The sequence below is a fragment of the Elaeis guineensis genome, chromosome 11 (assembly GCF_000442705.2).
Source record: "Elaeis guineensis isolate ETL-2024a chromosome 11, EG11, whole genome shotgun sequence".
Classification (NCBI taxonomy): Eukaryota; Viridiplantae; Streptophyta; class Magnoliopsida; order Arecales; family Arecaceae; genus Elaeis; species Elaeis guineensis.
Window position 1 is genome coordinate 107,666,756 of NC_026003.2, and position 13,600 is coordinate 107,680,355.

Sequence of the window (13,600 nt, forward strand, 5' to 3'; positions counted from 1 at the left end):
GAATATCATAATATGGTCTCGAATATCATAATGTGAAAGGGATATTTTTGTTCAACTACTTTCCAACGCGTATTTAATGTCTGTAAATCGATTTTTTTATTTGAAAATTTGAATGATAAAAATACTCTTATTCTTTAGAAAAAATTATGACATCCGTACATATTATCGATGCAGGATATTATAATATATATAGAATATCATAAATTTACTAAAAGATAGAGGCATTTTCGTCATACAAAATTTTTTAAACGAAAAAATTGATCTGCAGACATAAATGCGTATTGAAAAGTGGTGACTACGTAGATCAATCGGATGAGATGGTACATTCCATGTCAGATTTTCTACACCAACCGTGGGGCACAAAGAATTCCCGTTCGAGTCCAAACTTAGTTGGGCCTAGCTCGATTTAAAGTTGGTTTGACTCGATAGGCCACAGGCTAGCCCATGCGCACTTCTAGCCTTATTCTAATGGGATTTGGCATCGAGCTTCTATTTAGTGAAAATCAGATCAAATATTAGTACATTCATATCCATATTTTGTTTTGATGAATACTGGTATGGATATTAAATAGATACAAAAATTTTTATTCATATTTATTTTAAATAAATATAAATATAAATTAGATATTAAAACTATGGATATAAATATTAATATAAGTTGGATAATTAAATTTTATGATTATAAAACTAAGTATATTATTAAATGAATGATAAATTAAATTAATAATATATTAATAAAATAATATATATTTTTTTAAAAATTTATAATTGCTATATAAAATTAATATGAATTGGATGGTTGTATATTCTTTTTTTTTTTAATAGGTATATAAATGAATATTAGTTAGATAACTAGATACTTAAATATTTATCTATATTATTTTAATAGATTTAAATATAAAAATAAATCTAGGTAGATAATATCTGATCTACTTTTATCTCTGCGTCGATCGAACCGGACCCAACAACCACTCCCTATCGGGCGCCTGCCTCCGGTTTCATCAATCGGAGCGTGACCGCCCCTGGGACATTGATTCGAACATTCTTCTCCCTTCCAACAACTTCCTTCTCCTCCATCGCGCAACGCAGGAGACGCCGAACATAAAAGAAGAGTAACGAGGAGAAAAGAGGCATGTGCCAGTGCTTCTTCCTTCCTCACTCTCCTTCCCGAATCTCTTTCTGCTTCCCCTCCCCTCCCATGATGTCAAGAAGAAGAACGCTCCGCTCCACCGCCCCAGCCATGCACTCCAATCCCTCCCCTCCTCTCCCTTCCCAACATCACCCACCCCAAGAAGAGCAAAGCCAGCAGCAGCAGCAGGCCATCGAGTACCACAACCAGACCAAGCATTCCCTCACCACCGGCTACGCCCGCGGCCCCCGCGGCCTCGACTGGGCCAACCAGCCCAACCCTTTCCTCCGCTTCCTCTCCTCCCCTCTCCTCCCTCTCCTCCACTTCCCCCCTCTCCCCGGCGACTCCCCTCTCTACCACTCCCTTTTCTCTTCGTTTCCTTCACCACCTCACCCCATCTCCCGTGCCTCCCTCTCCCGCCTCCTCTACGACTCCCTCTCCCTCTCCGCCTGGAAGACCACCGGCCTCTCCACCTGGTCCCTCCGCGTCAACCCCAGCAGCGGCAACCTCCACCCACCGAAGCCCACCTCCTTTCGCCACCTCTCCCCGACGACAACTCACCTTTCTCCTCTTCCCCTTTCCTGGCCCATTACTCCCCCAAGGACCACTCCCTCGAGCTCCGCGCCCGCCTCGAAACCTCTTCCCTCTTCCCCAATCATGCCGGCTCCCAGCTCCTCCTCGTTCTATCTTCTATCTTCTGGCGCGAGGCCTGGAAATACGGGGAGCGCGCCCTCCGCTACTGCAACCACGACGCCGGCCACGCCCTCGCCGCCGTCGCCCTCGCCGCCGCTTCCCTCGGCTGGGACGCGCGCCTTCTCGACGGCCTCGGCCACGAGGACCTAGACCGCCTCCTCGGCCTCTACCGCGCCAACCCTTCGCCGCCTTCCCAGCTCCCCGACCGACCCGTCCGCGGCCGCTTCCCCTGGATCGAATCCCAGCATCCCGACTGCGCCCTCCTCCTCTTCCCCTTCGGCGCTGCGCCCTCCGTCGACTACTCCGCGCTCAGCGCCGCCCTGTCCCGGTTTCCGTCTTTGGCCTGGCTCGGGACCCCCAATTCTCTCAGCAAGGACCATGTTTGCTGGGATATCATCTACCGGACGGCCGAGGCCGTGAAGAAGCCACCGACGCCCAGCGACGGTTTCTCCGTGAATCCCTTCCACAAGAGCGGATTGATATCAGAAAGTTTATACAAAGGTCTCACGGTTCGGGAGGTGGTCAGGAAGCGGAGGAGTGCGGTTGATATGGATGGCGTTCATGTGATGCAGAGGGAAACTTTCTATCAGATACTGTTGCATTGCCTTCCTTCGGGGGAGGTGGGACCGGGGGAGAAGCAGGGGAAGCAATTCGCACTGCCATTCAGGGTTCTGACGTGGGATGCGGAGGTGCATGCTGCTCTGTTTGTTCACAAGGTCGCGAATTTGCCTCAGGGCTTGTATTTCTTGGTGAGGAATGAGGACCATTTCGATAGCCTCAGGCGGGCGATGAGATCGCAGTTTGAGTGGGTAAAGCCGGAGGGTTGCCCTGCTGGCCTCCCCTTGTATAGGCTTGCAAGAGGGAACTGTCAGGAGCTGGCCAAGCAGCTGTCTTGCCATCAGGTATGGTGCTTTAATTGTTCGTATGTGCTTGTTAGAGCCTTTCTTTACTCACATCCATCTGTGTCCTCAAATGCAGGACATTGCCTCAGATGGGTGCTTCAGCCTAGGCATGGTAGCTCGTTTTGAGCCAGTTCTGCGTGAAAGGAATGCTTGGATGTATCCTCGTCTATTCTGGGAGACTGGAGTTCTTGGTCAAGTATTATACCTCGAAGCACATGCTGTTGGGATATCCGCAACTGGAATTGGTTGCTACTTTGATGATGCTGGTATGCCCAATTTTTTTTTTTGAAAGATTCTTTAACCTGAGTTTTGAGTACAACATATGGATGACTGGTAATTTTTCCTGGCATGCTTTAGCTATTCTTATGTTTTGTTGCTGTATACTATGAATCTAATATTCCATGTGATAAATATATAAGTAGCGAAGGAAAAGGGGCACAATATACCATGTTTTATGAAAAATAGACTTATCATATTATACCAATTCTAAGAATTTCATTTTTTGTTGTTCTTGTATTCCATTTGCAAAAATTTGCTTAAATTTCAGTAATCACTTTTGTGATATAACTTCTTCCATCTTTTTGGTGGAAAGGGCTAGTGAAATGGTGGGACGGGTAGGTTGTGGAGAATTGTCAAGGATCCGGGTGGCTGTCAGAGTGAAAAGAGGAGGGCTTTCGGTATGTCCATGAGGTTAAAGGTAGAAAAGGATTATGGACTGGTTGATGGGAGGCTTGTAGGGCATCTTTCACCTTTTTCATGTTAGAATAAAGATGGTTCATTCGGAAAGTTTAGAGGAGGGTGTGGTAGGTATGGTGTGGGAGAAAGATGGGGAAGATGCTGATACTGAAAGCTAATTCTGATAGCTGCTTTATCGGTAAAATCAATATCAAGGCATCATGGGATGGAGGGACTACAAAATTGGAGTTGGCTGTTAGGTAATGAAAGTTGTGATTAGAAGAAAAGAGATTTTGAAGACAGCTAGGAAGTTGAGAATATTGAAGATACAAGACAGAAAATAAAAGAATATTAAAAATTTGGAGTTGGTGATAAGGCAGTGGAATTTTTGTTGAAGGAAAAGCAAATTGTAAGCTAAGTACCAATATAGGTAACTACTGAAAAATTAGACCCAGAGTTCAGAGGGATTAGGAGGATAGTGTGATAAGGGAATGGGTAGTACACAGAATTTCAAACTTGATCGTGAAATGTGGCATGCATTCATTCCAAGAATAAATTGAGAAACTTAAAGTTGCAATGAGAAATCAGGTGGTCGGATTTTATATACTTGGCTAAAAAAGTGGCTTTGGGAGATTAAAGGAGTGTATTTGGCTGAAACAGATCCCAGTATCATTTTGTTCTATTTCCTTCCAGTGATGATACCATAGGAAAAAGTGGTTGCATGTTAGAAGGCTGATAATTTTGAGATTATATGATGGTTTGTGATGATAACAAAATTTATAGAAGTAGATGGAATTTGGGGAAGCAGGCTTGGATTTCATTATGCTGTGCGAAAAAGAATGACAATGATATGAATTGGATTGTTTGTTTGTTTACATTTAGTTAGAGGTGCAGTTTTTTGCATTTCATTATTAGTTAGATTTCAGTTATATAAAACCTTGACAGATTCATTTTTTGAAGGTTGAAAGACAAATTCCCATTGAATTATTGGTCATCCTTTAGTTTATTTTGATCCCTTTAACAAGGATTGGTGACTCAAATTTCTAATTGGAGTACCATGTGCTTCATTGCTGTGACTTGTGGTGTGGTTGGATATGATCTCTTGAGTTTGTACAGTTTTTGATCCTTGTCCCTCATTATATATTTGAATGTAAAGATTAAATAGGGAAAAGATATACTTAAGGTGCCCCATGATGAACTCAGCAAGCCATATTTTTCAATTTTTGACAATAAGCGATTGATTTAATCAAGAGTTGATGTAAGAGACCTACGTAAAAAGTATCAGATTCTGAAATTTTTACATATTCATGTTTTTTGTGAGAAGCATCTTGAAACCAATAAACACCATATTGATAACCCCAAACCCCTAATCAGCTTCTTGTTAACACTATTATGCTCAGATGATTAAAAATCAGCACATTGCCCACAAACCACAGGTTACACACATGAGATGAGGTCTGTTGTCTGTTGTTTAGTCCAAAGCCTTATTTATCTTAACCAGAATATTCTAGAATTTGCTGTGGTAGGGAGTACAGAGCACTTATATGCATTAAAAAAAAAAAAAGAGGAACATGAAATATATTTAGATTAGCTTTTCATCTGGTCATCCCTTAGCTTTTTTGTTAGCTGATGATGGAATGTGTACTTTGCATGTTTTCTTTCTGCAAACAAGTCCTCCTTTTGCTTTATAATCAAGCATCAATAATTCCCAAGTTTGTTATGGTTCTATGGTGGCTCATGCATTGTCATTGATTTCTAATTCAATTGTTATAGTTGGAGCAACTAGGGGTAGCAACTGGATAGGGTCACTTATCTATAAGATGCATGGGCTTGTCTGGTGCCTAATTCAAGCTATGAGTTGGTCATTGTTGCTTGATCTGTACTGACCAGCAGGTTAGATCTGCTGATCCTCATTGGTCTTGCTCAAAGCCATTTGCCTTTGCCTAACCCTCTGCTGCTTTTTTGTCCTCCTGTAGTAGAGTAGTAGACTCTAACCTTGACCCTTGAGCTGTCCACGGACCTGCCTGGTGATATTGTACTAGGTGTATCTTTATAAGCTATCATTACTTTGACTGTGTGGTTACTTGATGAAACTTATTATTATTTATGTGACCAGCAATAAAATTTTTTTAAGAGAAATATCAAGAGGATATTAGTATAATGCAACAATGTCTGCAATATGCTTCGGTCAGAACTTTGCCTTGAGCTCTCATAACAATGACCTAATAGATCATGCAGGTGTAACAATGCAGAATCTGTTTCAGTTTTAAGAGGTTAGTGCCCAATTAGTACTTGACCTGCCAATGAAATAGCCTCTAGGTACAGATGTTTTTGTTGTTGGATCCTGTCAGGCTAAAAATTCCAGCCCAATTGGCAATGTAGGTCTTATCTTTGATTTGTCTGACATAAAGAGCACGTTGTAAGTGGAGAACAGAAAAGGTAAACTCAGAAATGCTAAGAAAACTTCTTTTGACACAACTATTATAAGGGAGGGTACTTTCCCTCTGATATGCTGGCATAGAAGCCTTTTTTTGTGTTAAAGGCAGATGGGCTAGCCCACCGAACTGCTATGAATGATAATACAGACCATGGCATCAGCAAAACAAGAGAGTACAAACTCATGGGAGTTCATGGTCCTTAGAACTCAAATGAGGGGATATTTAAAAAAAGGCCTTGATTCCAAATATGTGCAGTCCATCCAATATGAGGGAGCATAGAAATGAAATGGCATCACCTTTCATTCTACTTGATTCGCTGCATATCCAGGAGCGGTTGGTGGTCAAATATTGATGCCTTTTTAATGCTCCTGTCTGTACATCTGGAAGGCAATCATGTATGAAAATATACTTTTACCGTCATTCTACTGCTTGTGGTATGTATTTCTGCTGGCATGTGCCAATTCCATAGATAAAGGTTCAAAATATATCATATGACTCTAAATTTTTAAGAATGATATGGTGAATCAGAAGCCTATAAAACCCACAGCAAAGATGCAAGTGTCTAAGCATCTGCGATTCTGCATTCTTGTTCAACTCTTATGAAAACAGTATTCTTCCTCTAAGGTACTTAAGCTCCTCTTTGGAGGCACTATATCTAGAAGATAACTTATCAGAACTCAGAAGTAAAAGTTGGTTACAAATGAAGATGAGGCAAAAGGAACAATCAAAACCATGCATGTGGGGTGCTTATCTGGGTTGATCAGTTGCTTTGAGAATACCAAGTTCCATAGTGGGTTGAAATGTATGCAGGTCTCCATGCAGGCTGGAAAAGAACGGTGTTTCTTTTTCATGGGCGACTTTTACATAGCATGCCTAGTAATAGTTGCAGCTGTTAATGCCTTGTTGTGTCTATGTGGCCTCTTAATGCATTACATATTTTGACAACTTAAAAATTAGCTAGGTTGCTTACTGGATTCATTGACAAGAACTATAGGCCTCTGTTTTTTTTTTCTTTTTTATTATTATTATTATTATTATTGTATTTTTCAAATTAGGAATTTCACTTTCATAAATGAAAATTAAAATTCTTTTACTCAAATGTAATATTTTTTTGATCATTCTGTTTAGAGGAGGTTGGAACTGATACTGAGCTAACCTAACAAAAGTTTTAGAATGGAAGGTTATTCCCTGGACCCATCTTCCATGTTTAATATGAGTATGTCAAAGTTAAAAATGAAAAAAATAAAATGATATTGTGCTAAAAGTTTCCCAAGGTGTTAATTTGCTTCCTTCCATGAGAAGCCATGTGCTAAAAGCTTTTTAGGTTTATATGGTGCTACAATATGATACCTACCTTTGTCTTCCGCTACTTGTTCTTGTATGTCCTTTGTTCTAGATCTAATTGTTGAAACCTTAGAGTTCAGCAATTTCTTGAGTTCATGTTAGATACTGCAATAGACTTGCCCTGAGTCCGAAATGTTGCAATGTATATTTCAATAGGTACAATTTTCTTAGCTGTGATACTTTTCTCCCTTCCATCTACAACTGCTAACATGTGAAAAATATAATGTCTTCATTGCTCTTATCTGTAGACAATAATGGTGGGTGATCGTTTGCCACTCGCAGGCCATAGATCTTTCTCCATATGCAAACAAATGCTATGATTTGCGCTTTCTGTGCTTAATAAACTAATTGTGGTTCATTTTGAAGAGGGCAGTATTATAAGAAATAAAGCATTCTTTGACATAAAATTGGGGCTTGTACAATATAGGACCTTTTGGATATTCAAATTAACATGGATTTACTTAGCTTGTTTGAGCTATATGTTCACTGCATAAAATCTTTGGGCAAGAGATTTGTGTGTTATCTCTGTAGGTTATCTTGGCATTTTTTGAATTGCAATGATGAGATAAACGAGGATTGTTGCAGTTGTCGAATTGAAGTAATGGAAGTAAAGATGCACCATTGGATTTCCATGCAACAGCCTATTGCAATATGATATCCTATTCATTCCAACTATGTGGAACGATAACTAAATCCTTGTTTTGCTGTATGAGCTAGAATGTTAGGTTGTGTGGGTTTGTGCAGATAAGAGTGACATAGCAGGAAGATGAACGTTAAGGTAAATTTTAAATTTGTTACTAGAGTACAAAGGATGATCATATTAATAATTTAAATCAAGGGGAAAGGGACTTGCATTAATGGAGGACCAGCAATTAAGAACTATTTTTTTGAAGTTGAAAACTTGAATTTCATGCTTATTTTATTGGGGTGGGAAAAGTTAGTTGGTGCAACATCGTTAATTAATTGTAGACTAAATAAAATACAACTTTCACTAAATTGCATGCTGATTGTAGCAGTGAAGGAGCAGTTTTGCATAATTCGCCTTACCTTTAAAAGTTCATACATCTGGTATTTGCCCCTTGATTACTAGGTGCATCTACACTAGAATTATGTTATCTTCAAAATCCCTCTTTTTAAACTCTCACATCTGTAACTATCCTATTTATTTATTTCATTTGAAACACCATTCCAGTTCTATGTCCACAACTTCAAGCCACATCACCTCAGATCAGTTTGCTCAAGATATTTATGGTCTCACTGTAGGGCTTCAGTATTCATTGATGATCCAAAACTTAATAGCTCTTTCATTTATATGCTCAAGGATCAACAAGAATGTTTGCAAGCTTGAAAAAACCTGCCTTGGAGACTGTTCCTCACATTGCTCGTTAGCTCTGAATTTAATGTCTCTTAACCTATTTATAACGTCCCATTTATAATGTGCATGATTGGTTACATGCCATCCAGGTTTCAAACCTCAGTTTTAGTTTTGGTTTCCTCTGAGCCACAGGGGTTTTAATTTCATTATTTTGGTTTAAAAAATTATAAAGAAAATGACAAAATAAAATTAAAAAAGTCAAAAAATTTATAAGAAAACTCAAGAATTATAAAAGTGATTAAGAGAAATAGAAAAAGAAATAAAGTGAATCAAGAAGTTAAAATACAAATCATCTTAAAATATATTCTGTTGTTGAGGGGCTTTGGGTGTTTCAGCTCAATGATTCATGCTACAATAGTCAAATGATTTTTTTTAAAATGAAAAAGGTCAGGTCGACTTTCATTTTATTCTTCTATAGTGTAATGGAGCGTTTTACATCTCAATGACTATGTAGATCATTGTGATTTTGCAGTAGGATAGCCAAATCCATGGTCCATAAAAAAAATGAAAAGAAAAATAAATTTCTTTGACCCAACAGCATGTTCCCACTTTGATCTTAACAAAATGCCTCTTGAAATTCATAATAAATAAGGAAATGACAAAAATAAACTTAAGTTGCCCATAAGTTCAATACAGTTTAGTTTACACCAAAATTCTCTGCTTCCAGATTGGCTCAGACAAACCAAAAAGTTCTGGTTTTGATTTTGGTTTTGGTTTTGGAATCTCTGCAAAACTTACAAACATAATTGTTGAAACTTTTGTCTTGCATCATGCAGTTCATGAGGTTCTTGGCCTGAAAGATTTGGAGTTCCAGAGCCTGTATCATTTCACTGTTGGAAGCCCTGTGTTAGACAAGCGAATTATGAGCCTTCCTGCATATCCAGGCCCTGGAGTGGATGCATAACTTTCTTTTATGGCATATACCCGAAGAAAAGTAATTGACAGGTACTTGGGGACTAATCCTGCTCCCAAATATTATCATTTGTATAAGCATCAGTTAACTGGTTAATTTTTCCAAAACCTTGTATAAGACTAAGTGGATGTGTTGAGAAAGTAAAAATGTAAAACAAAATATATCTGTATGTATTACTGTACAGTGGCATCAGTGTTTCCAAGATGCAACTTCAATGTTGTGCTGCAAATTATGAAGCTACCTCAGGGTTTCATTTTGTCTTTCCATATGAGTTTTACCGATGGCTTTGACATCTTGCTACATGTTTCACTGGAGGAGATGGCTCCTCAACTCGAAGTGAGACTCTTATGTTTCTCCACTCCCGAGCTTTCTAAGACCATCCTCCTCACCAACTGATCCAGTTTGGTGTAGGAACGAATGATCTCACTGCACAGGAGTTTAGCGCATCGGCCAAGTATTTATGTGGCCGCTTAACATACTTTTTTGTTTATCGCCTATCCTATCTCCTACTTTTTCAATGACAACGTCATTAATTGCAGTAGTTAGAAAAACATCTAAGAGCTCTTGACTTCAATAAAAATTATTTTTATTTTCTTAAAAACGATATATACCTTTTTCAAATCGAGTGTAATATTTTTTTAAAAAAAATGCAGAAAAGAATAAAAGGGGAAACGCTGAAACAAATCTTTTGAGATTTTCCCATCAAAAAAAAAAAAAAAAAAAAATCTTTGGGGATTTTTTCATGCGCTGCGAGTTCCAGGTATAATATCCCGCACAAAAATATTCTTGGGGTATGGAGCTCCACGCGGGTGTTTTGCCCGCTTCATTTGCTTCCTTCTTTCTCGTTCGCGGCAGCTCCCGCAGAAGGAAGCGGGAAAGGGGCGAACCTCCTCCTAAACTCGTTCCCAAACGCATCAACACCCTCGCCTACCCCAAATCCTCTCCCACTCCTCTCCTCCTCGCCCCACACCGCGCCCCCCTCACCCGCGACCAGGCCCTCGATCGCATCCTCGCCGACCTCGACTCCGCTCTCGCCCGCGGCGTCCATGTCGAAGCCTCCATCTTCGCCTCCCTTCTCGAGGCATGCTCCCAGATGCGCTCCCTCCGCCACGGCGTGCGTCTCCGCCGCCTCATCCCTCCCGCCCTCCTCCACCGGAACCCCGAACTCTCCGCCAGGCTCCTCCGCTTCTATGCCTCATGCGGCCGCGTCGATAAAGCCCACCAACTGTTCGACCAAATGCCGCGTCGATTTAAGAACAGCGCCTTCCCTTGGAACTCCCTCATCTCCGGCTACACCGAGCTGGGTCTATACGAAGACGCCATGGCTCTATATTACCAGATGGAGGAGGAGGGCGTCGAGCCCGACCGGTTCACCTTCCCTCGAGTTCTCAAGGCCTGTGCTGGAATCGGGTCGGTGAGCCACGGCGAGGCCATCCACCGCCACATTGTTCGCTCGGGCTTCGGCACTGATATCTTTGTGCTCAATGCGCTCGTGGATATGTACTCCAAGTGCGGCGACATCCAGAAAGCCCGGCAGATTTTCGACAAGATTCCCGACAGAGATCCGGTCTCATGGAATTCGATGATAAAGGGTTACATACGACATGAACTTCCTCTCGAGGCCTTGGACATCTGCAGAAGAATGCTTGCAGACGGGATCGAGCCAGACTCTATCACCATCTCATCAATGCTCTCTGGGTTCTCTTTGCCTTCCACCAACAAACTGGGGCTTCAAATTCATGGTTGGGTTCTCCGACATGGGCTCGAGTGGAATTTATCAGTCGCAAATTCTTTGGTCGGAATGTACTCCGAACACAACCAATTGGATCGAGCTCGGTCGATATTTGAATCGATGCCAGAAAAGGATTTGGTCTCTTGGAATGCTATAATTCATGCTCACCGTAGGGATCATCGAGTGCTTACCATGTTTCAGAGCATGGAGGATTCAGGGGTGCTGCCAGACCAAGTCACTTTCGTATCGTTGCTCTCGGCATGTGCGAATTTGGGATTGGTGGAGGATGGCCGGAGGTTGTTCTCGGAGATGGAGGAGAGATACAAGATAACACGAGGAATGGAGCACTATGGATGCACGGTGAACATGTTGGGCAGAGCAGGGTTGGTAGGTGAGGCTTATGAGCTCATATCGAAGCAGATGCCATTCGATGGCGGACCGACGGTGTGGGGGGCGTTGTTGTATGCTTGCTCAGTGCATGGGAATGATGACATAGGAGAGATTGCAGCAGAGAGATTGTTTGAGTTGGAACCTGACAATGAGCTTAATTTTGAGCTGTTGATGAAGATTTATAGGCAGGCAGGAAGATTGGAAGAGTTGGAGAAGGTGAGGATGTTGATGAGGGAGAGAGGATTGGAATCAGAGTCTTGAGGATATAGAATATCTGGATTCCCACGATTTCCTTTCTCCTGCATTTTAATTGCTTCCTCTTGTAATTAGTATCTTCTTGTAAGTCATTAGATAAAAATATATACATTGCAGGAACAGTGCCTGATTTTCTTTGAAGCTTCTTCACAAAATCTGTTAAATTACCTCCTTCAAGGCTCAGTAGGGGCCTGTTGTGTCAATGTTGGGATGTAATTTTAGCAAAATTTCATTCTGTCGAATGAGAGAAATGAAATATGTAAAACTAAATTAAATGTAGCATATTTTGCATAGAAGATCATGAAAGTGCTGTTATGATTGTTTCATTTCCAGTGTTCTGATGCCATGAGCTAATTAGTGGAAGAGATTCCATCCTTCCCCTTTCAATGTGTTATTTAATTTAAACCAGTAAAAACATCCAACATCGGGAGCAACAGAATCCTATCCACCCACCAACTAATAGATAAGGACATGCATGTATAAACACACCCATGAAAGGAGCTTACTCAACAAACAGCCCGTATTCAAATGCTTTTATGGAAATATGTATCCATGGTTGATTCAGAACTGTCCTTAAATCATCAAGGGCCACACTAAATAATGCTTCACTTGGGTTGCAAGCACCAAGATAATTGTAAAGAATTCAAAGGACTCTGAAAGTAGATGGCTTCATATCAAGTCCAAATTGTCAAATAGCAACCCGAAAACTGAAGCAACAATGCTTTTCTATAATGCGATGTGCCAAAGGCGGTTCTGTGCATGTTTGGTATAGATAACATCATCTCACTTTGTAACAAGATTGTCAGCATATACAACTCTACCCCTTATTAGTCAAGGTTAATAATGGCATTTTCTTGTCAATGTCTGAAAATGAAGCAACAAAATACATCTATATAATCATTGTTATACCATGAATCGATTTGACCAACTAAGTATTTCTATGGGATATGAATAGGGTTTGAGAATGAAAGGCAAAGATTTGGTATATGTAAATGAAAATAGATTAACCAATAGATTATGTCCCATAGATATCAAGCGACATAGTGTACAAACTATAGATAATGAGAAATTTGGTAGATGTCATTGACTTGGTATGAAAAGATGCGGAAACCCTCTCCAAAATCTTACACTCAACCAGCTAATATTACATTCTATGTGCAAGAAAGAGTTCCATGCATCATGCACAGTTCGATACTAAGAGGTTGCACGTATTTATGGCCAGACCCAAGATTGCGAACAAAAAATATATGGGGCGGGCACAAGAGAGAATTTTGCCGCAGAATTTTTATTTTGCCATATCAATCTTAAAGAAGAAACTTAAAAGTCAATTTTTTTTTCTACTAATGAAATTATTTGTCTCATAATTTTTATTAAGAAATATGGTATTTTCTTTCTTCTTCATTTTCAAAACATGCTTTTTTATTGGCATACATTATATAGTCAGATTATACACACCAAAACAAATTAATTATTAAGTAAGTTAATACAACATATCCAAATAAATCAATATGGAGTTTCTAGGATATGAAATTCACCATTCAATATATATCTTCAACATATCTTTAAGTAAAAAGTATATTTTGAAAATTATGCATCAATTTACTTAAAAGTATGATATAGTGATCCAATACATATCTTTAAGTAAAAAGTATGTTCTAAAAAATATTCTGTAAACTGTATATCAATTTTTTTGAAGGTATATATTAGGTTGCTAAATGACGAATTCGCTAAGTGCATATCAGTTAATCTTGTAC

General features: G+C 40.0%; 2 protein-coding genes across 2 annotated transcripts; both read left to right on the forward strand.

Annotated features, from left to right (window-relative positions):
• The first annotated feature begins 992 nt into the window (after nucleotides 1–992).
• On the forward strand, nucleotides 993–9,733 carry LOC140852444 (uncharacterized). The gene is given in 4 exon segments (XM_073245415.1): nucleotides 993–1,643; nucleotides 1,646–2,724; nucleotides 2,801–2,990; nucleotides 9,333–9,733. Coding segments are annotated over 4 exon segments (1,908 nt in total). The 5' UTR covers nucleotides 993–1,132; the 3' UTR covers nucleotides 9,461–9,733.
• Nucleotides 9,734–10,228: 495 nt separating this feature from the next.
• LOC140852445 (pentatricopeptide repeat-containing protein At4g25270, chloroplastic-like) lies at nucleotides 10,229–12,142 on the forward strand. Its single transcript, XM_073245416.1, has one exon. It carries the CDS (start codon nucleotides 10,263–10,265, stop codon nucleotides 11,850–11,852), a length of 1,590 nt encoding a protein of 529 aa, XP_073101517.1. The 5' UTR covers nucleotides 10,229–10,262; the 3' UTR covers nucleotides 11,853–12,142.
• Nucleotides 12,143–13,600: the final 1,458 nt, after the last annotated feature.